Raw genomic sequence first — 26,358 nt, forward strand, 5'->3', positions numbered from 1 at the left:
CAAAATTCGAAAATAGCCTAGATGAAGCTTATGTATGTGAATGTATTCATGTTGGGCATTAGAGTTTTGGAGAAATTGATTTGCGTGAGACGAATTTTATGAGAAAATATGGTTGTTTTGGCCTTTGACAATTTTTTTTTTTTTATTATGCTAAAAAGATAATGCAATTTTTTTCTCTTGTTTTATTTTTTTAATTCTTTTAGTAATGTCCATCTAAATGATAAACATGAGTTACTGATAAGTTAATGAGTATTGTGAATTTATTTATTTATTTTTTTGTGATTAGTTAAGCTTGGTTCACATTCAATTTAATTTTTAATGTCATGGATTTAATAGTATGAATTTTTGACTTTAAATTTATCTATTATCATGAATCATTTCAATTATATATATCCATTTGGAGCATTTTAAGCACGTGGTAGCCCGACAGTATTATTGTCTCATCATATTCATATAAATATGCTTATTTTTTTTTTCATAGTTATGAATTTGTGAAGCCATCTTTGACACATCTATATGTCAAATTTTTTTTCCACCACTGTATCTTTTCGCTTGACTATTTATATTTATAATATTTAGAATTTTTATTGAGTTGTTTTATTATTTATTAAACTACGATTTAATAGTTACTTTTAGGAGAGATGAGGGAACATTAGCATAGGTGCAATTATATTGAACTTTTGCAAATAGGATTTTGTTGAAACGTGAACATAAGTCACTTTGTATCATTCTTTGATTGATTAAATAAAATCATTTGAAGAATAGTGGATTATAAAAGTGCTCATAGTTCGATTGAGATCTACAGCAATAGAACGGCCATGCTGAAGTTTCAAAACTAATTTCATGTGATGGGGGTATTATATATCATCAGAATTAATCAATATTTTTCTTCTAAAAGTTTCACTATTAGACTAATAGGTTTTTTTTTTTTTTATAATTTTTTTTAAGGAAGTAATTTTCAAGCTATGCTGTTCAAGGACACATTCGAAAAGTTCTTTCACATACTTGAGAAAAGAAAATCATACCGACTTCGAAATGGAAAAATAAGAGTAATCAACCATTATTCAACATTTTCATATTATATACATAATTTCATAAAAACTTTTGTTAATATTTTTTTTACAATTTTAAATTTTCCTTTAACAATATCAATTACCAGCTACTTAAAATTTTTTTTTTAGTATTTTAAAAATATTACTCATATTATTCATTAGATATATGAAATGTGCAACGTACGTGCTTATACTCATTAAGAGGAGGAAGTGAAGATTTATAAGCCTGTGAAGTAAGCTCACATTCCTTAACAATTTTATAAAATTTTCTGGAAGTGGTCAGTTCACACTTCACACCAAGATTATGCTTGTTTATCCTAAAAACCTTCACATCAAAATTCTATTTTTACTTTTTATTACTAGTCCAATGTTTTTTTCATTTTCTATTTGTTTATTTGACTTTAAATCCCTTACTTTGTCAAAATGGTTTATGCTACTCAAACAAGGGTCTGGCGGGGCTGAGGTTTCGCCATCTCAACCATTGATCTGAACTTTATTTGAAATTCAAATTTCATATCAAGGGTTGAGGTGGTGAGCCCTATCACAGGGCCTGTCAAATGCCTTTTTTTGTGTAGCTCGATTCTTGTTACCAATTTTTCAAAATAATGAGTATCTATCTCTCTTCCAACCAATAGGACAAATATTAAAAAGAAAAATCAGTGTCCCATTATTCTAATGATGATCTCTTTCCAAAAATATCCCCATCTATGGGCCACGGGCCAATAGTCTAGTTGTTAAAATTTTCACACTTGTTAGTGAAAATTATTGTGAAAATTACAACCGCACGTGATTTTTAATTTCCCAATTCAAAAATAAAGTTTAAAAGTTTTTCTCTAAATATCAAGTATTAATTAAACATCTTAATATTAATAATATTATTATAAATTAATTTACATACCCACCCTCATCAAAAACCCCTAAATCATTTTCATGTTGTGAAGCATCGTTGTACGCAGTTGATAAGTGTAGTTTTTACACTTATTTGGGATTCAAAATGATAATATTTTGTTATTTTTTGGATGGATTAGTGTCTGATTTGTTATTTATTGCTATTATTATGAGAAAGAACGAAAAATAGCTAAAATGAAGCAAATTCAAAGTCCAGGCACTAAAGTGCAATTAATCAAAAGTTGCATCGGTTCTCACGATAAACATTCGAGAGTGCTAGGTGTCAAACAGACGAGAAAGAAGTCAAAGAGATGAAGTATAATCAAAGCATCACACATCAACTTTCAGTCAAAAAAGCTATGCTTTGGATTCTCGGTTTCAGTTTTAGACCCATTTTTTTGGCATTGCAAACATTTCAATTGGAAGATTGATATAATGGAATATTTGTAGCCCTTTGAATTATCTTTTCAACGTACTTTTAATCATCTCAATCGCATATCGGAATAGAAAGTTATGACCAAAATATCGAATGTTGTCCGACGAAAAATGTTGCTTAATGAAGATCCTTCTATGCAGCGCACCTTCTTACTCTATGCGGCTGTATAGTGATAAATTGTGCGCGATTTTTGTTTCCTTGTGTTTCATTCAACTATATTTTTGGGGCAACTATATAAACTAGAACTCGTCCAACGTAAAGGAGACCTCCCAAGACCTAAAACTCTACACGTTTCATCTATTTTAGAGGCGAAGAACACGATAATTCATTAGCATCAAGGAGAATTACTCAAAATTTATTGAAGATCTTTCATCCTTTTCAAGATTTGGGCCAATAAACTTTTCTTCGATCCGGGTGCTAGTTTTTATTATTTCATGTGTAATTTAATATTTAGGATGACGGGCTAGTATTTCAAGTGTATTGGATGAATGATCTAACCTTATTGTTATTTTATTTTAATTCAAGACTATAATTTAATTTTTCTTGATTAGTTTTGTATTCTCATCATAATTATTTGGTGCTTAGCTATCAATTATATAATAAATTGTTTGTTGTAGTTTAAGAATACTTATAATGAGTTTAGAATGTGGCAAAATTAACATATGCAGTTAAAATTAGGAGTAATCTCTTTCATATATATAATCACTTAGATAACTTAAACTAAATGCATAATTTTCATATTAATTCGGATTAAGAATAGAATTGGGTCATGTTAATTCTAAGTTGACGACTCTTGAAAAATAGCATTTAACATATTAGTCATAGTTGATATAATTGGTAATAAAGAGATTCATGACTCCTCTTGTACAACCATTCATACATTAGAAAATCACATTTTAATTGCTTTATTAGTATGGAAACAAAACCTCTATTGTATTATAAAACTTGTTGAATTTGATAATAACTAGTAAACCATAATTAGACATTGGGGATGGGATGAAGAGCGTTTGCGAACAATAAATAATATGTGACAATAAAATAAATAAATTTGTGAGCAATAAATAATACGTGACCCTAAATAATGTGAGATTGCGACTTATTTGTAATTGTGACTTACATTTTGTTAAATTGTGACTAATTAATTGAATAATTTGAGATAGAAAAATGATTTATGACTTGTTAATTTGATAATTTATGATCAAGAAGTAACATTTGACTAATAAAATTTGTGATTTATGATCGAGAAATAATACATGATTTATTACTTTGATAATTTGTGACAAATAAATAAATTGTAACTTATAAAATTTGTGATTTCTGATCAAAAAATAATATATGTTCAATTAATTTGATAATTTGTGATTGATAAATAAGTTGTCACATAAAAAAATTATGATTTTTGATTGTGACATGTGACTTAGGTCCCGTTTGATACCCATTTTTTTTAAAATGTATTTTTCTCTTTCTTCTTTTTAACCACACATTCTTAATTAAAATAAATTACACGTAAATAAAAAAAATTTCCTTATATTTCAACCACACATTTCCCATCAATTTACTTTTCAAAAATATATTTTTACGTAAAAATGTCTCACAAACACTCCCCTAATATGTAACTGTGATCATAAATTGTATAGTATTGTGATTTTGATATATTTGATTAATAAAATATTTTTACTCATTTAATTAATTAATAAAATTTAATTATAACTGATTTTTGAAATTTTAAAATAATTTCCTTAATTTTGAAATTATATCTTTTAAACACGTATTATTACTTTATTGGACAAACTTTTTCAGTCCATTTATGTTAAACCCAATTAGGGGTAGACAAAGGACCAGGATGACTCCGTGCTTCAAGGTTTCAGAAACGGTAGTCAAGTCACGTGACAAAAGAAACTCTTATCGCGTGAGCAGAGCTGACTCTGTCGGAACGACTTAACATGTTTTGGCAGTTTTTATCCAGACGGTCTAGATCTGGACCACGCGTAGTACCCTGGTTATGTTTTTGTTTCACGCGCCGCCAGAAAAAGTAGAATCTAGGATTCAAAACAGTACAATTTGTACGGACATACGCACTAGTGTCTGAAGTCTTAATCACTTTCTCCAATCCAAAACCACGCGCTTGGTAGAACAAAGTCTTCCCCTCGCAGCGCCATTTTTTTTGTACTCTTTGAACCACTCCTCAGTCCTCACTTCCCAGTTTGGCAGTTTCCTACTCTTTCCTTTCTCTCTTTGAAAATAAAATAAAATCTGCAGATGAAGTGGGTCCCACCCATAATGGGCGGTGCCGTCGCCTCAAGCGGCGAGGGGAAGGCGGTGGTGTTTAAGTCGAAGCTGAAATTGGTTGGTCTGGTTGGCCTTGTCCTGTCCACTTTTTCTCTCTTCACACACTTTCTTCTTGCCAGATATACTGCTGGGACTGCTCTTTCTGAGTACCAATCTTCCATCACCATTTTTTCTTGGAGGCCTATTTTTGACACTGCGGATCTTTCCACCACTGTAATGTGCACTCGAAGATCTCATTTTTAGCTCTTTTTATGCTTTAATTCGTTTGTTATAGTCATATAACCTTTCTGCATGTTTAAAACATTGAATCAGAGGTTCTTTTCCGTGTAATTTTTTCATTTTCGAGCGAACCATACTAAACTTTAAAGTTTAAGATTAGTTTTGTTTGGAAAAAGGTATGAACTGTTTTCCAGAATATTCAAGTTCTGTTGTGGTGGGTCACTTCGTAGGAGTAATAACTTTTTGGCGTTCATTTTGGTTACTTTTTGAGTTTTTAACTCTACTTTTAGAGTTCCAATGTCAATTTCCTCTCATTGTGTTTTTATATCATAATTATGGCCGATTTTTTGTTTCGAAAAAGTTGTTCACTGTCATTAGAGAATTTTGTTTGGCATTCACTGTTATCTAATTATGATAGGCTCTGCTTTTTAATTGTTTTTGTACAGTATGATAATTCGGTAAGTTCTATATTATGCAGAGTGCATTACAGAGAAGACTTTGGGGGCCGATAAGGCCTCTTGAATCATTACACCCTTATGCCAATCCCCGGGGAAACTATCCAGGTTAAATCTTTAATCTCCTACAATCTAATTATACATCATTGTAAGCCAGCGATTCACTGTATGATTTTGTGACACTTATCACAGAGATTTATTTGTCATTGGAGTTCTGATCATGTGTCTAGTTTACATAACTGAAGTTTTTCTCTTTTTTGATGTCATTTTCATGGTCAGCTGTGCTTGTCATTTGATAGTTTACAACTTAAGTAACATAGATTAGCTATTATCTGAGCTGATACTCATTGGTTTATCATGTCTCGAGTAGTACCGCTATAGTTTAGATATTAAACTCTGGGAATAATTCATTAAAAGGTGATCTTACTGTGTTTGAATTATGATATTGCAGCTCCAGTTTTGCAAACAAATGGATTCATCTTTGTAAAGATAAGAGGGGGTTTTCACGAGATCAGGAACTCGGTGAGCACATGTTCAAATTATGGCTTTGACTAATTTTCCCTCCTTAAAATCTGCTGAAAAGGTTTTCCTATTGCTGTAAGATTTGTGATATTGTTGTGGTATCTCGACTGCTCAATGCTACATTAGTCATTCCTGAGATTCAATCCACGACAAGCAGCAAGGGAATTAGGTTGATTTCTATACTTATTTTATTACATTTTTTCAACTATACATACAATTAGGGAAATTTGCAAATTTGGCCCCCGGCTATTGCTCGAGTAGCAAGTTGTTCCTCATCCTTGTATTATAGTTGCACAATTAGTTACAAATGATGTAGATGTCCAAATATTTGTTTAGCTTCATAAAGTTGGGACACGTGTTGGCCATATGATCATTTAATAGAGATTTGGACAATTGCTGTTGTTGGAGACGAGTTATGCAAATATATTGAAAGGTTGGACCACCTTGCTACTCGAACTTTAGGTTGGGGACCAATGGTGTAACTTTTCCATATAAGCTATGGGGAGTTGTTACATATTTCTCTGTTGCTTGAACTAATATATTATTTTTCTATCAATTTTGCAATTCCCTGTGTTTTATACAGTACAGAGTTTAAGAGTTTTGCCTACCTCTATAATGAGGAACAATTCATATCTGCTTTAGCCGAAGATGTCAAAATTGTCAAAACACTTCCCAAGAATCTCAAAGGATCAAGGAGAAAGAAAGAAGTGCCTTCTTTTAAAGTGACGAGCAAATCATCTACACATTTCTATCTGCATTATGTTCTACCAGTATTGACTAGGCACTCTGTGGTTGAGATTGTTGTAGCTGATGGTGGATGCTTGCAGGTAATGTCTGATTCCACCTCTGATCCTTTGGGTTTATTAACGAAAATTCTTAAATGATAATGATTTTGATGGGTACAAAGAAATATTAGTCAACGTTTGGTTTAACTTTTGTACTATTTGATGTAGTTGAAGAATGCCGATTTTCCTTGTCTTTTCTGTTTGTGCCGTAGAGGCTTTCCAATGTCTCAATTTCAAGAATCATAATTGGCTGAAAATTGCAGAATAGATCCTGTTTACAACGACATAAGTTAAACCTTTGTTTTTAATAGGTTTGGGATTGACTATGTAAATCTTGCTACTCCATTTGGCCTATATAGGAGCAGTGTCAAATCTCATGCCTTGACTGTTAGAGTGTAAGCCGTGGCAACAGAGGATACACTATTCTGTCTTGCCCTTTGTGGACATTTTTTCCAGTCTCTCCTTTTTAAACCGATTTTTCTACAGCCCAAAATGTTTAAGGTACATTAGTATATTTTAAACACAACCCAATCATCTAAATCGTAGTTACCGTAGTTTGTCTTCATTCATTGCCAGCCCACTCCTGTATTTCTTATTTTATCAAGAATGGCTTCACATCCTCATTTCTGCTATGTTCATTTTATGGATATTGTCCTTTAACGACCCAACCATTCTGTATATCTTGTCATTAACGCTAACATAAATCTCCTGATCACATAGAATTTGCATGGTGTGTTAATCTGCATTAGCCATTACAAATTCTTGAAGTCCTTTGCTTTGACCCTGAAAATTTTGAAGTTTCTTGCAGCCATTCGATTAAAGTATCTTCCATGTACATCCTAATTTAAAAAATTTCTTCATATTTTTTTTAATTAATCATGATATTGAACATGTATATGTCTCAGCCTATACTTCCACAAAATCTTGAAGAGCATCAAAGACTCAGATGTAGGGTTGCATTTCATGCCCTAAGGTTGAGAGATGAGGTCCAGGAACTTGCCACAAAAATTCTGTACAGGTCACTATTACTTCCGTAAGTTAATGATTAGGTTGATGGGTTTTATTTTTATCTGCTTATGTAACTATATATGCAGGTTACGAGCTTCTGGCCGGCCATTTATAGCCTATGACCCAGGAATGACAAGAGATACTTTAGCATATTATGGTTGTGCCGAACTCTTTCATGTATGGTTTACCAACAATGGTATTGTGATTTATCATTTAATGCTTTAGTTAAAAATCAGAGTTTATCCAGCATCTAGTGAAATTTGTAAATTGGATTCTCTGGCAGGATGTACATACCGAACTCATCCAACATAAGCGAGCATGGATGATAAAACGTGGGATTGTCAAGGGGAACCTTTCTGTGGATTCGACCGAACAACGTCTTAATGGGTTATGTCCACTGATGCCAGAGGAGGTATTCTCCGTTTTAATTGTCAATGCTGTTTTCTCAAGAGTTTATACCAATGTTGTCGTACCCTGATCCTATAACAGTATATTCATAGCCATACGAGTGTTTTGCAGACAGTATTGTATGTGATGGTACACTGCAATAGACAAGACTTACAGCTTCATTTTATTTCTTGATACCGTCTAGTGCTGTCCACTCTGCCTTATCGAACATGCCAATACTTTCTTAGAACCTGTCTGTCTTTTATTTAATTTTTTTTGGTTAGTATGCTATCTGGACCTAGATTTTTAGAATTCATTAGTGATGCACCTCATCCAAAAACGGAGTGGCTGTTTAAATTGCTGCCATCCTGCCATCTACCCAAATTCACCTCATGCTGGTTTCCATACTTTCTGCGGGATCATTTTCATTTTCGTGTTTTTGGGAAAGTGTGGTGGAAGAGGAGTGGTTGAAATCTTGACTTCGCCTGGGGGTGGGTGGGTTTGGTAGATCACCCAGTTGTTGTTCATAGAAGGGCAATCATATAAGTTGGAATATGATATCTGTTGATTATTGAACTCATTTATTGCCGCTATGCTTAAAAGTAAGTTAAAAGTTACTTTTGAGTCATGTCTGGATAAGTCACCGTGTTCTTACATGTTAAGCAAAACTGGTTACTTATTCTGGAAGTAAGCATTTCCTTATTTTTGAAATAAGTTACTTCCAGTTATAATCATTAAAACTTATATACTCAGGAGTAAATGTTTAAGCTTAGCCAAACATACCCTTAGACACTACATAGAAGGTAACTTTTGAATGACAACCATCTAGGAGCTCAACTCATTATGGTAAAATGAAGCTTTTTTACAGGTTGGTATAATTCTTCGAGCATATGGCTACTCGTGGGACACAATTATTTACATATCTGGTGGTGAGGTCTTTGGTGGACAGAAGAAATTGATTCCACTTCACGCTATGTTTGAGAATGTTGTAGATAGAACTTTGTTAAGTATGCCATGGGAATTGAATCAAATGTATGGCCGTGAAGCTAATCTTGTCAACAAATCTCCAAAAACGCCCCCTCCAGCTAAAGGAGAAACGAAAGTTGAAGCATGGAAAACTTCCGGACCACGTCCTCGTCCACTTCCACCACCCCCTGCACGGCCAAAAACGTATAATATTGAAGGTTGGTGGGGATGGGTAGCCGAGAGTGATAATGAACCGGAAAGTACAGTCATGGAGTTGAGAACCAATGCTCATAAATTGCTATGGGAAGCAATTGACTACACAATCTGTGTGGAAGCGGACGTGTTTATTCCAGGATTTGATCGTGATGGTAAAGGGAACCCAAATTTTGCTAGCCTGGTAATGGGACACAGACTCTATCAATCTGCTGCCTCTAAAACATACCGCTTTGACAGGTAATTTTACCGTACTAGAGAACTTTATATAAGTGGTCTGTATTTTATCTTGTCTTTTGAGTCTAATTTGTCTTCTTCTATTTATTTAGTTTAGGGTTCTTGCAATTCATCTTCTTTTCGTTCATCTTTCAAGTCAGGTTTTTCTTTTAGTTAATTAATTTATAACTTTCTCTTCTGCAATATAGGAAAGATATTGTCAAGCTTTTAGAAGAGATTCATGATCAATTTTACCAAGCCAATCATACATGGATAACATCGGTACGCAGACATCTAAGAAGAAACTTAGTCGATGGATTGACCAAGGAAAACACAAGATCAAAACCACTATCTTTTCTCTCTTTCCCGGTTCCTGAGTGCTCTTGCTCGAAGATTGACTTGACCAAAGTATCATCACGTGCTTTGAGCCCTTCATCAAACTCACGGTTTCCTGCTGCACTTGGAGCTATCCACCAGTGTCCATCTTGGATGAATGGTGATATGGTTTCTGGAACAAGGGGTGAGGAAAGTGAAGAGGATCTTGATGAAGACGATTCCTCGTCTACTGGACTTCTCTTCCAGCAAAGTAGTGAAAATAATGAAGGAGGGGTCGACACTCAAATTGAGGATCAAGAGGAACTTGACGGTGGTGAAAGATGACAGGAGGGTACGTCGGATTTCATTATCTGATTCTTTTAACCATCCATAAACCTTATCATACATCTATTATGACGGTTCCGACTGGTTCAAAGCAAGATTGGCACTATTCTTAAATCGAGTGTTGTCCGTCTGATGCAAGATTGGTTTGGTGCAATCCAATCTATGGATGGGACGGTTTGATGGGCGCCAAAATGTGACCGTTCCTTTTTAACTTCTTCAGATAGGTTTCTCTATAACCATAACCCTTCAGTCTGTTTTTTGTGTAATTCAATCTGTTTCTTCGAGGCACGGAAAATTGTGGCTGGAATTGTCTCTCCACCATTTTTGCCATAAAACTGTTGTGATCCAAACGAGCAAGTGCTGCTTTATTCTGGTCATGTAATGGGAACTCTGTAAATTTGGTCGAATTGTAGAACATAGGACATAATTCTGTACAGATATTTGTGGTTAAATTTATCTGAGAGAAACCTAATCAGCTACCTTGACCTTTAGTCGATCATAACCAATTTAAGTGCCAATGAGTCCCTTGATTTATGGTTCAAAAAAATTGTTATGCAGTTTAATGTATTGAACAATACATCAAGGAGTCTGTCATGTAGATCGGTAATAATTAGAAATTGATTAAGAACAGGGGGGGAGGGGGAGCCAGTGCGGGCAAAATTTAATCAGTGTCTAACACTGAGTTTTCGAGGCCTAAGAATGACCTTGAATATGGACCCTTAACTAATCTATAAACTCTAAGGATTTATTTAACTTGAAGTCTTTACTATTAACTAAATAGCTTGGAGACCGACTTCGGAGAATTGGAGCAATTTGGTTAATATTCAAAGAATAAGATACTTTTCTTTTTCTAAACATTAGTAGTAAATTTTCTACATTCGCTATTGTCTCAAGTGAAACTAAATAGATTCAAGATAACATCACTAGATTCTAAGAATCTAATTTATAAATCCTCAATCTTCAAGCGGCAAATTATTGATAAACAAGTATTGAGGTAAATTGCAAGAGAGCATTATATTAAAGGGCAAAATTCTTTCATTCGTCTCAATGCTTAAGGACTAATCTCTTCTTCCCGTCCTTTGATTTCTCCACATCCCAAGACTCTTACATTTAATGCATCAACCACTTAATCCCATGTTTTACAAACCCCCAAATAACCTTCACTTCCAGTATTATTTCTTCTAGTTAATGCATCAACCACCTAATCCCATATTTTACGAACCCCCAAATAACCTTTTCACTTCTAGTATTATTTCTTCCGATCCCAAGAAACACCTAAAATTAGGGATGTTAAACGAGCCGAGCGGCTCGTCGGCTCGTTAAAACCCGGCTCGTGGGCTTGTCCAAAAATATGAAAAAAAAAAAAAAAAAAAGGTGCAAAAAATGTGCAAAAAAAATTAAAAGAAAAAACACGAGCTCGCGAGCGGCTCGTGGGCTCGGCTCGACCCACGAGCTCGTGGCTCGTTAGCTCACGAGCTCATTGGTTAAAGGGCCGAGCCGGCTCGACTCGACCCATTGCTATCACTACTTAAAATTACTTGAATCATTTAAAAAATAAGTCAAATGCCGGAGAAGAGCACCCTTCAGCCACTCTGAAGAAAACCCCAGAAACCCAAATGGAAACACCATATTGCTTCCACTTCAAGAATTAATTTCTATCCAAAAACCAACAAACAATAACAAAATCTCATGTCCATTTCAATATCGGTAACAATAATATATAAAGAAAACCTTGATAGCTTTAAAGATTTTACAATATCTTTTCTACTTCAAGAACCAATATTTTCAACCCAAAAAAGAAAAGAAAAGAAAGATTAAATACTCAAAAAAGATGAGTAGAAGAACGCATTATGTGGCCCCTCTAGAAGAACTTAGTGATTATAGAATTTACAGTGCACTTGCTTGACCTTCAAAACAGAAGAAGATTTTGCCCATCAACATTGTGTCACAAGTGAAGCTAGACTGGGTTTGGCTCCCAAGTTCAGTGCAGGCAGGAAAGCTGGATTGGGTTTGGCTCCAAAGTTTAGTGCAGGCACCATGGCTCTGCCCCTGATTATGAATATTTTGAGAAATTCAATGCCAACTCGAAAAACTTACAAATGTCAATATGAATTATGAAACATTTAAGAGAGTTTAAGAATAATTGGAATGTTTAACCTTGTCCCATGTTGTTCAGTTCTAAAATGCATATAATTATTCCTCAAGTACAAAGCCCTTTTAACCTTTTTTTTTTTTTATTACACAAAATGATCATGATTTATAAATTAGTTGATGCACTTCGTTCTTTTATCATACTATGACCATGTCTGGGAGGGACTTTTCCAAGCTTATAAGCCATTTTATGACCTTTGGCAACTCAGAAGTGGGTCCCATTGTAGATGTAGCTTTTGACTACCTTGCCAATTAATTATCATCATTTTCAGAAATGTCCTTTCTTATAGTCAAATATGATGGCTAGAAAAAAATGTGAACAAGTAATTCAAACTAATAAAAACGGTAATGGAGACTTTTATCATATTTAGGGGATAATTTCAAGTGATGACAGTAAATACCTCGTCGCAATAGGACCATTTCTGAGTTGCCAACGGTCATAAAATGGCTTCAAATCTTGATTAAATTTGTCCCAAACAATGATTTAATAATTTAAGTTATTAAAAGTAAGTTACATGGATTAATTTAAGGGAAAAATTCATATTTAAGGTGTATTCTTCACACCATTTCAAAATTCAGGTAAAATGTTTGAAAATTCAAAATTTAGATTTAGATATAATTAATTAAAAATATTTATTAAATAAATATAATAAAGTCACGGTTAAACAATTATTGGTCACATATTTTTTTAATGATCACATATCATCAAATTAATTGATTACTTATTATTTCGAGGTCACAAATCAAAAATCTTGTAAGTTACAGATTATTTCGAGATCACAAATTAAAAATTTTATGGGTCACAGATTATTTTTTAGTCACAGATCATCAAATTTTAAGGTCACAGACCAAATCGTTGAGGTCACATACTATCAAATTTTAAGGTCACAGACCATCGACAATCAACCCAAACCACCAACTTGTATCACCATAATCGCCGCCGCCGCACACTACACCAACACCCTAGCAAACAACACCACCCACATCGCACCAACAGAATTGGCTTCTACCCACATTGCATCAACAAAACCGAACACAGACCACAGATCACCCACCTCCACCACTTGCATCAACAACCATCACAACCACCCACAACGGACCAATACGTCCAAAACCACCACCAAACGCCGACCACAACCAGACCACCACCACCACCATCCTACCTAGATCCATTGCACCCGGCACCGCACGAAGTCACCAAAGCCACCCACATCCATGCTGAACAGAGAAATCATTTGCAAATCACCCCAACCGCCGAAATCACAGATCAAAAAATGGCAGCAGTTACACCAGATCCACCACGGCACCACCGCAAACACCACACAAAACACCATCCAAACCTTGCAGCAGTGGTTCCTGTGCTGCGGCAAAGCGCCTCCAAACAGCGAGCGATCGTTGCTACGAAGCACTTCAAAACGACGAGTGAGAAAGACGAAGCGACGACGTGAAAGGTGAAGCACCACTGCGGGACGACGTGAAATGCTCTCTCCGGCTGTGGGCGGCGGCACCATGGGTTAACGGGATAAAGTGAGGAGAAAAGATGCTGATTGCTGTGTGAAATGAATTTTAAGGCTGAATTGGGGATGAAATATTTTGTATTAATATTAATAATTAAATTCATACTTGAAATCTGCATAAAAACCATCTCACCTCATATTTGCATTGAGATCTTTAAAAGTCGGGATTTTTGTAATTTCCACTTAATTTAAATTCCATGTTGGGCCTAGTTAAATTGCCATAATAATAATAATAATAATAATAATAATAATAATAATAATAATAATAAACACAAGGATACTACAAAGTAAAATCTTAATATTACTTTTAGTACTCCAAAAATATATATATTTATTAATTGAGTTAAAAATAAGTCAAGCAAGTACATTTAAAAAGTCGTTCTATTGATGATTATATAATTTATTTATGACCTGCCAAATAATTTCATTAGTAAATAAGTTTACAGTGGGTCTCAATATTTTCATCATTGAATTAATAAGACATATAATCGAGTTAGAATAATTAATTACTTGTGCAAAATAGATTGTTTCTCTAAATTTTAATACCTTAAAATTTTAGATAGATAGTGATTTAATATAATTTTTAAAATTGGAAAAGTCCCAATTGTCAACCGCAGACAATTTTGAAACGAATTGCGAAAATTCTGAAAATTGTACATAAGAATATTTAGGGGCATTTTAATTGGAAACAAGAGTCCTGAACCATAATCAAAGGATTCGACCCGGTTCAAAAAGTAAATAAATTAGGAATCAAAATCGAGAATTTTCGAGATTGGATTGATTCTGGGTTCTTGAATCGAAATTGTGAGTACCCGACTCTAGAATTGAATTTGTTAAAATTATTATTATTTTTTTTTATTAGTCCTATGATTCAGTCGAACAAATAATGTTAGCAAGGCTCAAGAAGTAGCATGTTTACAATGCTCAAGTAGTAAGTACCCTAATAATCAGAGTCATTTATTTCTCCCGATATCAATTTAAGCGTTGCTCGACTCACACAACTTGAGACGTTGCACACAAAGCCACAACGAGAATTGGATGTTATTATACCAGTTATTAGATGTTTTTTGATGACATTTTTGCAATGAATTAAGAAAATGTTAAAATATATAATTGACAACATATTTTATTTCTTTTACTTTTACTAGATATTAGAAAGATAATTTGCATTGTCATCTCTTTTTTTAACGAAAAAGTTATGGCTAAAAGTAAAACCAAACAGGAATCAAAATCGACAAGTCAGGGCTCGAAATATCTGAACTATAACTGGGGATTCATATATTGAAATACCTTGATCGAGCCAAACTACATTTATGGCCTAAGAATATATATATATATATATATATATATATTAGAGATTCTATAAAGTACATTACATCCGTTCCGTAAAGATAGACTTATTTTGATTTTCATATGGGTTTAGAAAACTTAATTAGTATATATTGAAACTATAAAATTTACTTATATTTTTTTCTAATATATCCCTATATTGAATAATGATAGTTCATGTTTATTGATAACAAGATATATTGAATTGGGATATATTAGAAAATTAAAACATTAATTATCTATAATATATTAAAATATCACATCAAGGGAGAATCATTTTTTGGACGATTTTAACCTCCATACAATTCAGTTATTTTAATAATATATTACTTCTCGTTTTTCGATATGTAATAAATACTATAAAATTATTGTCATTTATGAAATTTGTGTTATTAATTCTCAATTAATCAATTAATATTTTCATTAATTTAAATTCAATGAATTTTCAATTGATGAATCTTGAATTACATGAATTTATAGTTATTGTAGATGATTTTATTCATATTAATATATCTAAAAATTTTAATGGGTGTTTAAATTTATATATTAACAATTAATTTTTATGTATCAAATATAATATAAAAAGATTACTCATTTATAGTACTTCATCATTACAAAAAACTTGAATCATAAAAATTGAATTTTGAGAGTATAATTTGAGTACAACTTTCTGATCTTAAATTTCTATGCTACATTTTATTTTTTCTTTAAATTTGTTTGAGACTCATCAAATCCTCCGACAAATTAGTATCAAATATTATTTTTATATTACTTATAAAGTATTTTAGAATAACGTGCAATGCACGATCAACTTTGACTAGTGCGATCAAAAATGAAAATGAGAAGCAACAAAACAAGAAAAGTAAATTTATCTTTGTGGACGGGGAGAGTAATAACATTCATGGGAAAATACGTAGACACATGGAGACATGGTACAATTAATTAACTTATATAAAGTAGGTAGACAAAATTTGTTGACAAAATAGGTGTTGACATGATCGAGGATGTTGATTTGTTTTGATTTCAAAATCTGATTTTAAAATGAGTGATATAGATTTTACCAATTCATATTTTGTCAACCTTTTTTGGTCAACCTCATTTGTACACATAACATCACTCGACATGGTAATGGTTTGATAATTTGTACAAGGGTCAGTCAAACAAAGATTTTACATCTGTATGTATACCAGAGGTTTTAAGTATTAAAGATTGTACCTTGCTTCCTCCTTGGTACAACAACTAAATCTGACAATCATTATTTGAAAACATTTTTTCTTCTGTACACATTTACACAATAACATATTTTATATATAAATTCAAAATATTTTCCTATTTTTTAACCTCACATTCTCCTATGAATCACTATTCAAAATATTATTTTTTCTAAATAATGTTTGTCAAACTTGGGCTATCTAAAGTAGGGAAACTCGACCTTAACGATGAATTCACATCGCACGGATTCAAACTCGCGGCAATAGATAATCAAAACTCACATGAATCATCTTAAAACACAGAAATTTCTAGTGATGTAACACAACTTTCTTGCTAGAATTGGTACACTTATTGACGTTTCTTCAGAATTGTTTGTTATGAATTATCTTGAGAAGTAGAACTATTTTATCAAGGTGGTAATATTTCCTCGTGTCCATGTTAAAAAATGATCTTAGAGATGCATCCATTGAAAACCAACGATATTTCCTGCCCTACAATCATTTTGGCAGTTGCCATGCATGCGTTTGCAAAACCAGGAAAAGATTATGCCCCCTAAATTAAAAGGATTAAACTCCTTGTACAGACCCATTTGCACAGGGTCTGTACAGGGCCTCTCACATGGGGGTGGACCCCACATGTGGATCCCATGTGTGGGGTCCACCCCCATGTGAGAGCATCTGTACAGACTCTGTGCAAATGAGTCTGTACGAATAACATTTCCCAAATTAAAATTAGATTTTTAAGAAATTTTAATAAAAGTTGATAAAATGCATCGTTCAAATTTTGTGAATTTTATAAAATGTATGATTAAAATTAATTGCTGACTTTAACATGATATTTTAATCTGATTTTAATTTAGACCAAACAAAAACAATGCCTCGAAGACAATCATACTTTATTTGATTATTGGCTTTTGCATCACATTCTTTATTTTATTTCTTGCATCTTCAATAATCTGAACACGAACTAAGAAGCATTTGCATTCCAGGAATTCAATCAGCACTAAAACAATACAATCATAACAATAAGATGTAGGTCTCTATCCAAGAGCAATAACGAAAAAAATAAAAATAAAAATAAGAAACGCACAAAGCAAACACGTTGATTTTAGAGTAGTTCAGTCTCAATGTAAAAACTACGTCCACTTGCCACTACAAATTTTTCACAATTGTAAAGGAAATTACAAGGTTGATCACACAACTACGTCTTGGCTACTCAATCCCCGTAGACCCTCAAATTGTTTATATATGATAAGAATATCAATGTTTAAAAAGGTTTAATTGAATCCTAAGGTGTAATCATGAATAAAAATTATGACTGCTCAGAAATTTCTTATATTATCAATATTAATAATATCTTTAACGAAATCATAAACATCATCATCTTCCTCATTATAAGTTTCTTTTCATTCGTTGTATCATCCTCCAATTACAATGGTGTATTCTCCTCCGAGTAGTTAGAAAAAACAAAAAGAAAAAGGACATAAAACATTTTAAGTTATAAAGAAATAACTCAAAAAGCTAAGGACAATAATTAAATGTCTGAAAAATGCAAGTTAAATGGGCGAACACTCTAGCTAGCACGAGGCTCAGACTTGAGGCATAAGCCTCATAACTTCATGGTATAAGCCATAGTAAAAGAAGGCATAAGCCTCTCAAGCGACCTTAAACGTGCAGCTTTTGAGCGCATTATGACGGCCTCACATGAAGCACTATTTGAGGCATAAGCCTCAAATATATATATATAAAACTGTGCGAAATATTAGGGTAACCAAATTCCAATATTGTCTACAATGTAATTAGGCTCCAAATAAGTCCAACATTCCCAACATGCTGCATCAAATTTGTTAAAAAATTCCTGTTTCTACCATTTCACCTTCAGCAGTTAAATGATCTCGTAGAACAAAGTAATGCATTGAGAGATATATGTAAAGCAAGATGTATTAATCATTGACATGAATGTATTAAGATCAAAATGAAATCAATTTCACTAAAGAACGAATATAACTGTTTTATGATGGTGGAATCTGGTAAACAGATTGCATTTTTGATTCTAGTAATGAAACATGTTTATCAAGCATTGAAATCACAGCTTCAAATTCTGTAACTTGCCTCTCTATAGCATCAATCTGCTGAACATACTCGTCAAAGCTATTGCTTTTGGATTTCAATTGCTCCACAAATACTCTTAATCCCGATGCCACATCACCAAAGCCTTTGTATTCTTCAGCTACTCTTACATTCATTTTCTCCAAGAGCTCAAGTATATTGTTTGTTCCCTGAAACATGAAAAGTTCAGCAACAGTCATCAGTCAAAACTTGCACAAACTGATGAATAACAACCAAGATTTCTATATCAAACAGAAGAAGATGAAAAAAATAAAAAAAAATAAAAATAATAAATAAAGAAGAATAAGAAAAAAGGGAAAGAAAAAAAAAAAAAATCTGTGTGAAATTACAAACCATTGTCATGGATGAAGTCCTCATCTCTATTAAAGAGAGAAGTAAAATAAAGGAAAACCAGCAAAGCGCACACAAATTTAAAGTAGATCACCTTAATGTGAGAACTACAGATCATCAGTATCATAATCATCGAACAATTCCTCATTGTGGACATTGAGTTTTTATAAATCTTTCACTCATTAAAATGGCACAAGAATAATGGTCCATGAATCCGAAATCAATCATTGTAGCTGTAGTCTTCTTTCATGACATTGTTCAGAGCTCTACATTTTAGTGATGTGAAAACATTTACTTAAGATAATTAATTTTGTCCTCCTAAATATACTCTTGTTCATGTTTCTAAGATTCATATGGACTGGGTTAAGGTAAAAAAAATTGACAGTTATTACTTGGTAACTGATTTCCACCATTTGACTTATGACTATAGATTGATTTTCTCGGATTTTACCTTGAGCAATCATCCATATTCACCAAAGAGTTCAAGAAACACTAATTCAGAATTTGTTTGTCTTCCAGAAGCAGATCCAAAATTTTCAATGACTACTAGATCTTTTACATAACAACACCCCAATTCTGTAATATTCAAAAAAGATTAATGTCAAATGTGTTCCACCATTCAAGTTACCTGAAGCTCGCCTTTGATCATGGTCGAGACACTGGTAAAAAGGTCGTCAAGGGACTCAGCCAGTTGGTCTTTCTGATCCTCCGTACCAGAAGCCATTAGGGATCAGGTTCTGAGCCCACCTCAACAAATTAACCTTATCAGTCTTTGCTTGAAATTTCTCCGTCTACTGCATACGCACCATTATTATAGGTTCATTTTATTTTAATTAACTCACTGGTAATATTTAGTTATGGCACTGGTCCATGTGATAACGATTATCATTCCACATCAGGAAAAAAAATCATGCTAGAAGGACTTACCATACAGGAGATTTTGAATGCATAAAACCATTTAATAGTTGCAATACTACATTTTGGGAACTAAGAGCACACCATAAAGGTTTAAGGACCAGAATGTGCAGACTTACTGAAGTTGAGGGAGATTTGCATTGGCTAGATCCTCATTAACACTACTGGCATGAGAATTACATCTAATTCAGTCAACGCTCGAAAAGCTCATATGGTTTGCGGTAATGAATACCGATGCATGGTTAATTTAATCCATTTTTCATCTCTATTTGTGTCCAGAACAATCTAGTTCAGTATAGCATACCAAACATGTCAGAAGCGTTTGAAATTTTGAGAACAAAATCATGCTATGTTCAAAACACATACACAGAGATAAGAAGAACATAGTGACCAGCCCAATTTAGTTCACACTAGCATACCAAACACGTCAAAAACCAGGGGCGGAGACACCTGGGGTATAGTGGGAGCAAGTGCCTCCACTGGATTTTGGTTCTGGGTATTTCACCTATTATAATTAAGGGGCAACCAGTTTTAAGGCAAGGAGAAACCCATAAACACTCGCATCAAAAATCCAAGAGAAATGTTGTCCAATAACCCATTGTTGCAGGAGGAAGATTACCATCAAGAAACAAGAATTTCGGAAAAATAAATAAATTATAAAGAGTTGACTTGAAATTAAAATCATTCACAGCAATCTGATCGAGCGCGATTTCAACATATAAAGCCAGTTTTTACAGTAATAAAATCCGATAATACCTTTCAATTTTGTTGATGAAGAAGTTGAGTAGAAATCACTGCAACACAAGATAAAATGGTGGCAACGAGTGATGAATATGTCTCCCTCTTTGTCTCTTCCCCAAATTTCAGCTTAATACCGAGGAAAGAAAATCCTTAGCTGCTTGTCCGCTTTGCTTTAAGAGTTGAACGACACGGGTTACAGTTGGACTTACATGCCCTTTTAATTGGGCTTTGCAAGATTTTTCCTCTTTTCAATCAATTTTTCAGGTGGGCCTCAATCGAGTAAGTGATAAAGAAACAAATTAGACCAATTGAAGATTTAACTTTCAGTTTTAGCTTCTGTTCGTAAGGATTAAAATTAAATTTTTAACAAATTTTGATAAAATTTGAAAAAATACGTGATTGAAAAATTATAGGATTTATAAAATATCTTTTTAAAATTAGTTGTTACTTTGACTTTAATAAAACTTTAGATTTTAATCTCTACCAAATTGGGTTTAATGTATGTAGTGATCAATAAAAACAATCTTAAATAAGATGTATAGAAATTCAATTAATTTAGAATTTTTGCAATTTTGTTTATAATTCTTTCAATGCCGGATATTGTTCCCGAAGATATGGTAATTTAAACAATATGTTTCTCTTTTTTATTGTTATATAGAGGGAGGGTAAATTGTTTACTTCATTTGTACTCCCAAAAAAAAAATCATTATTTTTCATTTACAAGGTTGGAGGATCACAAATTCTTGGTCGCAACTATACAATATAGAAGGGATATTACTCAAACGAGCAATAATTGTATATTGCTAAATCCAGTGACATTTGGCAACAATTTACTTTTACACGAACAATCATCACATGAAATTATCATAATTCTACTAGATAGCAGTGGTCAGAATACATCTGTTACCTCTCACATGAACTTGAGCAATATGAATTTATCGCAATTATAGAATGAGTCAAATTCTCAATTTATTAGATAACTCGTCCAAGATTACAATAGTGACATATGATCATATGGTAGAAACTACGAAAAAGTCAAATGCCCCTACAACCGAATTCTTTCAATGTTGGTTCAACTATTGTGATTTCTATTCATAATTTGTAGAGGTTTCAATTGTTGACGTCGTCAATCATTTTATTTTATTTTTAAATTTTTAAATTTTATAGGATAAATTCATAAGAAAGCAACTTTTTTAATATATCCACCGATTAGTTCTTATATGAATCTTCTAATCATGTGGATCCTCCAAAATCGGTTTCCATTACATAATATTCTAAAAATGTATTTTTATTTTTATTTTATTTTGGAGTGATCTAATTTTTTGCAATTTTTTTATTTGTTTCTCATTTCTCTAAAGTAAACGTAATGTTAATTATGGTAGCTATCAAATTTTTCCTAATATATATCCATTTCATTATGTTTCAATATCTAGTACCTTAAATGAACACTATTATCATAAAATAATTATCAAAAAAATATTCTTTAATGTACTCCTCATGAGTTAATCGATCATATTTATACTAATTCGCACAAAATATTATATTATTTGTTCATTTAAAAATAAAAATGGATTAACAAAGGTAACTAGAAATTGAATATACGAGAAATTGGAGGAGAGAGTTTTAAAAAATGAGATATGTACAATGAAAAAATATGAAAGATGTGATAATAACACAACATGTTCTGTTGCAAGATAGAACCTGTCTGTGGTGTTAACGACTAGGAAGAGAAAATATATGAATATAAACAATTTAAAACTAGGCGATTGTTAGTTTTTTTTTTTTTTTTTCTTTTTTTACTATTTTTGAATAGATATTAAGATTCATCCTTCATGTTAAAAATTTGTGTTTAGTTCCATTCTTAATCCCTCATTCCATCTTTTGAGATTAGTATGAATTTTAAGAATCAACTTGATTCGATAGTTTGTTATTAGTCTTATTTTTTTATGATATTAATTATGTAATTACCATTTAAATTGAACTATATATATATATATGAAAATTCTGCTACTAGACTTATTAGCCCAATGGATCTTAAACAGAAAAGCCCAATTAATTTTCCAGAATCATTTCAATCAGTTCAAAATCCAGAACAGATTTCTCAATCAGATATTAGAAGAATCAAAGAAATGTTTGAGAAAATTGAAGAAATACAGCAACAAGTTAAACAAAGTACTACAAAGAAAAAGAAAATACAGATTAAAAAGAAAAATAAAGGCAAAAAGAAAATTGAAAAAGAAAAAGACTTGGATAATTTTGAAGACAATAATTCAGAAGATGATGATAATCCAGAAGGATGTACTGATGGATGAGACTCTTTAGACAGTATTGACAGACACAATTATGAAACAGTCTGCTGTGTCTGGTCTTCAGAAATATTTTTATTATCTGTAACAGGATTTTCAGCCTGTTGAGTCTGATTAAATTGAAAAGTAAGAGAATCAACAATCCCTTGAGTTTGTTGAGCTTTTGGTAAGCCCAGAACCATAAACGGATTTGATAAGTCTTTACCAGCTTCCGTTTGAGTTGGACTAGCTATAGAATTCTTGGGCTCTATAGTACCTGCATGTGTCTGAGCAATTGGATTTGAGATCTTTAAATTAATAATTTCCTGTTCTAATTCAGAAATTTTCTTTTGTAAAACTAATTTTTCTTTGTCCTCTATGTTCTCTCCTATTTTTACTAAATACTAAAATATCATCTATGTAAACTATAATAAATTTGTTATGTTTACTAAAAATGCTATCCATTTTTCTTTGAAAAATATTAGGGACATTTTTTAATCCAAATGGCATAACTAACCATTCAAAATGTCATTCTGGACTAGTAAAAGCTGTCCATTCTATTGAATCTGGGTGCATTTTTACTTGCCAGAAACCTGATTTTAAATCAAACTTACTAAAAATATTACAATCTATATATATATATATATATATATATATATATATATATATATATATATATATATAATTGTGCATCAAAATAATCAACACTGTAACATTATATTCTATTAAATTTTTTCTTGTAAACTATTAAGTTTCAATATAATAGTTGGAGATGTTTAAGAATATTTATACTTTTAAATATAATAGCGATATGTTACATCCCGATTGTAACATAATTGAATACCTGCAAATGCAGTCAATATTTGCACTCAATGATGCGCTAGAACTATGTGAGAAACTTTTGTGTGTATGAGATCCAAAAGGGTCAAATGTTAAAATTAGTTAGCAATTTATGCATCGACCTTGGCAAAATTTTGAAGAAATTTATGGAAGACTTTAAAAACATAGAATGTTAAAGTATTATCGAAGAGAGAGAGAGAGAGAGAGAGAGAGAGAGAGAGAGAGAGAGAGAGAGATATTTAAGAAAGTCGTAAAAGTTGAATAAAGTTCTTACAAATACATCTACAAAAATACTCTAAACAAAATACCATAAAATTGAATTAATCCCCATCATCTATTCAAATGAAGTGAAACTATAAAAGGAATGGATTAGCACCGCCTTTTATAATCTTTATAACCTTTATTAATCACACCATTTACATAAACCTCTCGATTTGGACTTTAGTAATCTTTAAATTAAACTAATTTTGACTCCTACAATTGTGAAAAAGTGACAGAGTTGTTCTTTAACACACTCTTGGTACTTGTAATACGTTATCTAGCTGAATTGATCACAAATCCCTTAATGAGAAAGGAAAAAAAAGATAGAAATTAATATTAATGCAATATTTGGTTCTGCAAAATATTGTTTGAAGGCTCTCGAGGAGCAAATATTTTGTTACATTGATGAACAAAATTTAATACCATAATCATTTTCTCTCCACTACACAAAAGGAAACATCATGATTTGTATCATAAAAGTAAAGTAGAATTGAAATAAACATACATTGAACTAAAATTTTAATATCTTGGATATTTTATTATTTTAATGAAAGATTAGACTATACGAGTAAATAATGATGCGAATAATTACTGAAATATCTATTGAAAAATTATAAGATTTTTCAGTTTAATTAATTCTCACGAGGTTCTTGTTCTTAGGTTATATAGACCAATATATCTTTACTAGCTAAAATTGGGACTGAGTTCCTATACTTCTAGATACTACTTAGGGTAATATATGTGCTCATCACCTTCATATTGACCATGTAGATATTATTTGATTTTAACATGCATTTACTAAATGATTACATGACATTTATTATATACTTGCAACCTGAAGTTTGCAATATTATTTACCCAAATTTTAATAATATGTTGCCAAATGATTCAACCAGGACGTGTGTCTCTTGATAATACTAATGAGTTTACATCTCAAACTTTTAATAATAAATGTATCTTAGTTGGTGTTGACATCAATTTCTGCGGACAACAGATACTGGGCTTACTCGCGCACACATGAACTAGTTTCAACACATAAGGACGGGTTGCTAGTTCGTCAATACTCCAAAAATGTTGGATGTGGGAGAAGCTCAATGACACGAGACAAATGTGTTTGGATTCCGAAGGTAGATTTGTGAAACAATTGTATAATGACAACCAATCTTAAACAACTCAATTGAAGCGAAATAATTTGAACTCGTTGCTAAGGAAGTGTAAAATCAATAAAGGAGAAGAAAAAAGGTGGCTTTTAATATCTAAAGATACATTAGCCTTCAAATGTTACATGGAGGAAGTATTTATAGTATTACAAACAAAATGTTGGCCCTTGGATGAAAGTACACTCGACCTCATCTTTTTATCGAATCATCTAACCTTAGACATTACTTTGGACTCACTTGCTTGTCCTACACTTAATGCTTACACAGAGCAGTCACCCTATTGACAAGGCTTGACATTTATATTTATCACAAATGTCCATCAATCATTCCAAAAAGATTTCATACATAAATTCAGGATCTTTGTATGGGTTGTCACTTACTATAACGGGTTTCGGACATTGTGGAGCTTCATCGCCTCATTGCTTCTGCTTTAGTAAAAGAGATATGAATGGGCCACGGATTAATGTCTTAGGCCTCGTCACTTGTGTGGAAGGCTTTGCTGGAGGTAGTTCCAATACTGAAGTATGTCGGCTAACCTAATAATTTACCAGAGAGACTTAGTGGGTCGACCATGTGGACATCGGTGACGTGGAGCCATGTCTTGCGTGGCGTAACAATAGTCCATCAAGTACATGTATAGTTTATTTATATCATGCGTGAACTTCAGTAGTAAGTGGAATTTCAGCAGTTCATTAAATAATAATAAAATTTTTGTGACTCCATAATAATCGTCCCCCAAGTCCTAGCATAGATATTGATATCACGGTTGGAGTTGGAAGTTGTATTCTTTCATCTTACTGGAGTGCCTGAAATTTGCTTTGAGACAAGGCATGATCTTGTCGAATTGCCGAGACTCCTTTACTTTTAAGATAGCCGAAATTTATTTGAAGCTGAGGTAGGATGAAGCTGAACTACCAAAGATCCTTTTATTTTTGAAATTATCTAAATTTGATTCCGAGCCGAGATAGGTTGAGCTGAACTATCGAGGCTCATTTATTTTTAATAATAGACCTCGACAGTGGAGCCAATGATTTGATATCTTTGCATGCGTGTGAATCACATATTAATCTTAGGCGTCAATTAAAGGACTGTTTGAATTCAAAGCTTCAAATTTGACTAAAAATTAGACCCCTCAAATCAAAAGGGTTTTGATCCAATCGCTGGGGCTCGTCTTCTGTTTAGCATAAAAGGGAAAAACTGCCATTGTTATATCTTTACTTTTGCAAAAAAAAAAAAAAATCATCCAAATTCTCTTTGCATTCAAATTTTTCAACAAGTTCTATTTTTCGACGATTTACTCTTAGATCCTTCCTTTCATCTAAATAACAGTTTTGGATTTCTTCTTCCTCGTTGCTTTCAACATTTTCACTATCTTCAATGGCGTCTGGTTCA

The 26,358-nt window shown here is 32.5% G+C and overlaps 2 protein-coding genes across 5 annotated transcripts; one reads left to right on the forward strand and one right to left on the reverse strand.

Moving 5' to 3' along the window:
• Positions 1–4,192: 4,192 nt before the first annotated feature.
• Positions 4,193–10,575, forward strand: LOC111374574 (O-fucosyltransferase 27-like). Its single transcript, XM_022997260.1, has 10 exons — positions 4,193–4,878; positions 5,363–5,447; positions 5,791–5,861; positions 5,942–6,030; positions 6,445–6,688; positions 7,552–7,664; positions 7,741–7,831; positions 7,938–8,066; positions 8,910–9,460; positions 9,646–10,575. Exons 1-10 carry the CDS (start codon positions 4,636–4,638, stop codon positions 10,094–10,096), a joined length of 2,067 nt encoding a protein of 688 aa, XP_022853028.1. The 5' UTR covers positions 4,193–4,635; the 3' UTR covers positions 10,097–10,575.
• A 7,654-nt stretch (positions 10,576–18,229) lies between these two features.
• On the reverse strand, positions 18,230–20,621 carry LOC111374575 (biogenesis of lysosome-related organelles complex 1 subunit 2). Of its 4 annotated transcripts, XM_022997263.1 has the most exons (4): positions 20,436–20,620; positions 19,799–19,843; positions 19,393–19,558; positions 18,230–18,583 (listed from the first exon to the last, which is right to left on the reverse strand). In XM_022997263.1, exons 3-4 carry the CDS (start codon positions 19,486–19,488, stop codon positions 18,317–18,319), a joined length of 363 nt encoding a protein of 120 aa, XP_022853031.1. In that variant the 5' UTR covers positions 19,489–19,558; positions 19,799–19,843; positions 20,436–20,620; the 3' UTR covers positions 18,230–18,316. The 4 variants fall into 4 exon arrangements, with proteins under 4 accessions (XP_022853031.1, XP_022853033.1, XP_022853032.1 ...); XM_022997265.1 differs by lacking the exon at positions 19,799–19,843 and having other exon boundaries at positions 19,393–19,501; positions 20,436–20,621; XM_022997264.1 differs by lacking the exon at positions 19,799–19,843 and having other exon boundaries at positions 19,393–19,555.
• Between the last annotated feature and the right edge of the window lie 5,737 nt (positions 20,622–26,358).

Source organism: Olea europaea, unplaced genomic scaffold (genome assembly GCF_002742605.1).
Source record: "Olea europaea var. sylvestris unplaced genomic scaffold, O_europaea_v1 scaffold126, whole genome shotgun sequence".
NCBI classification, from domain to species: domain Eukaryota; kingdom Viridiplantae; phylum Streptophyta; class Magnoliopsida; order Lamiales; family Oleaceae; genus Olea; species Olea europaea.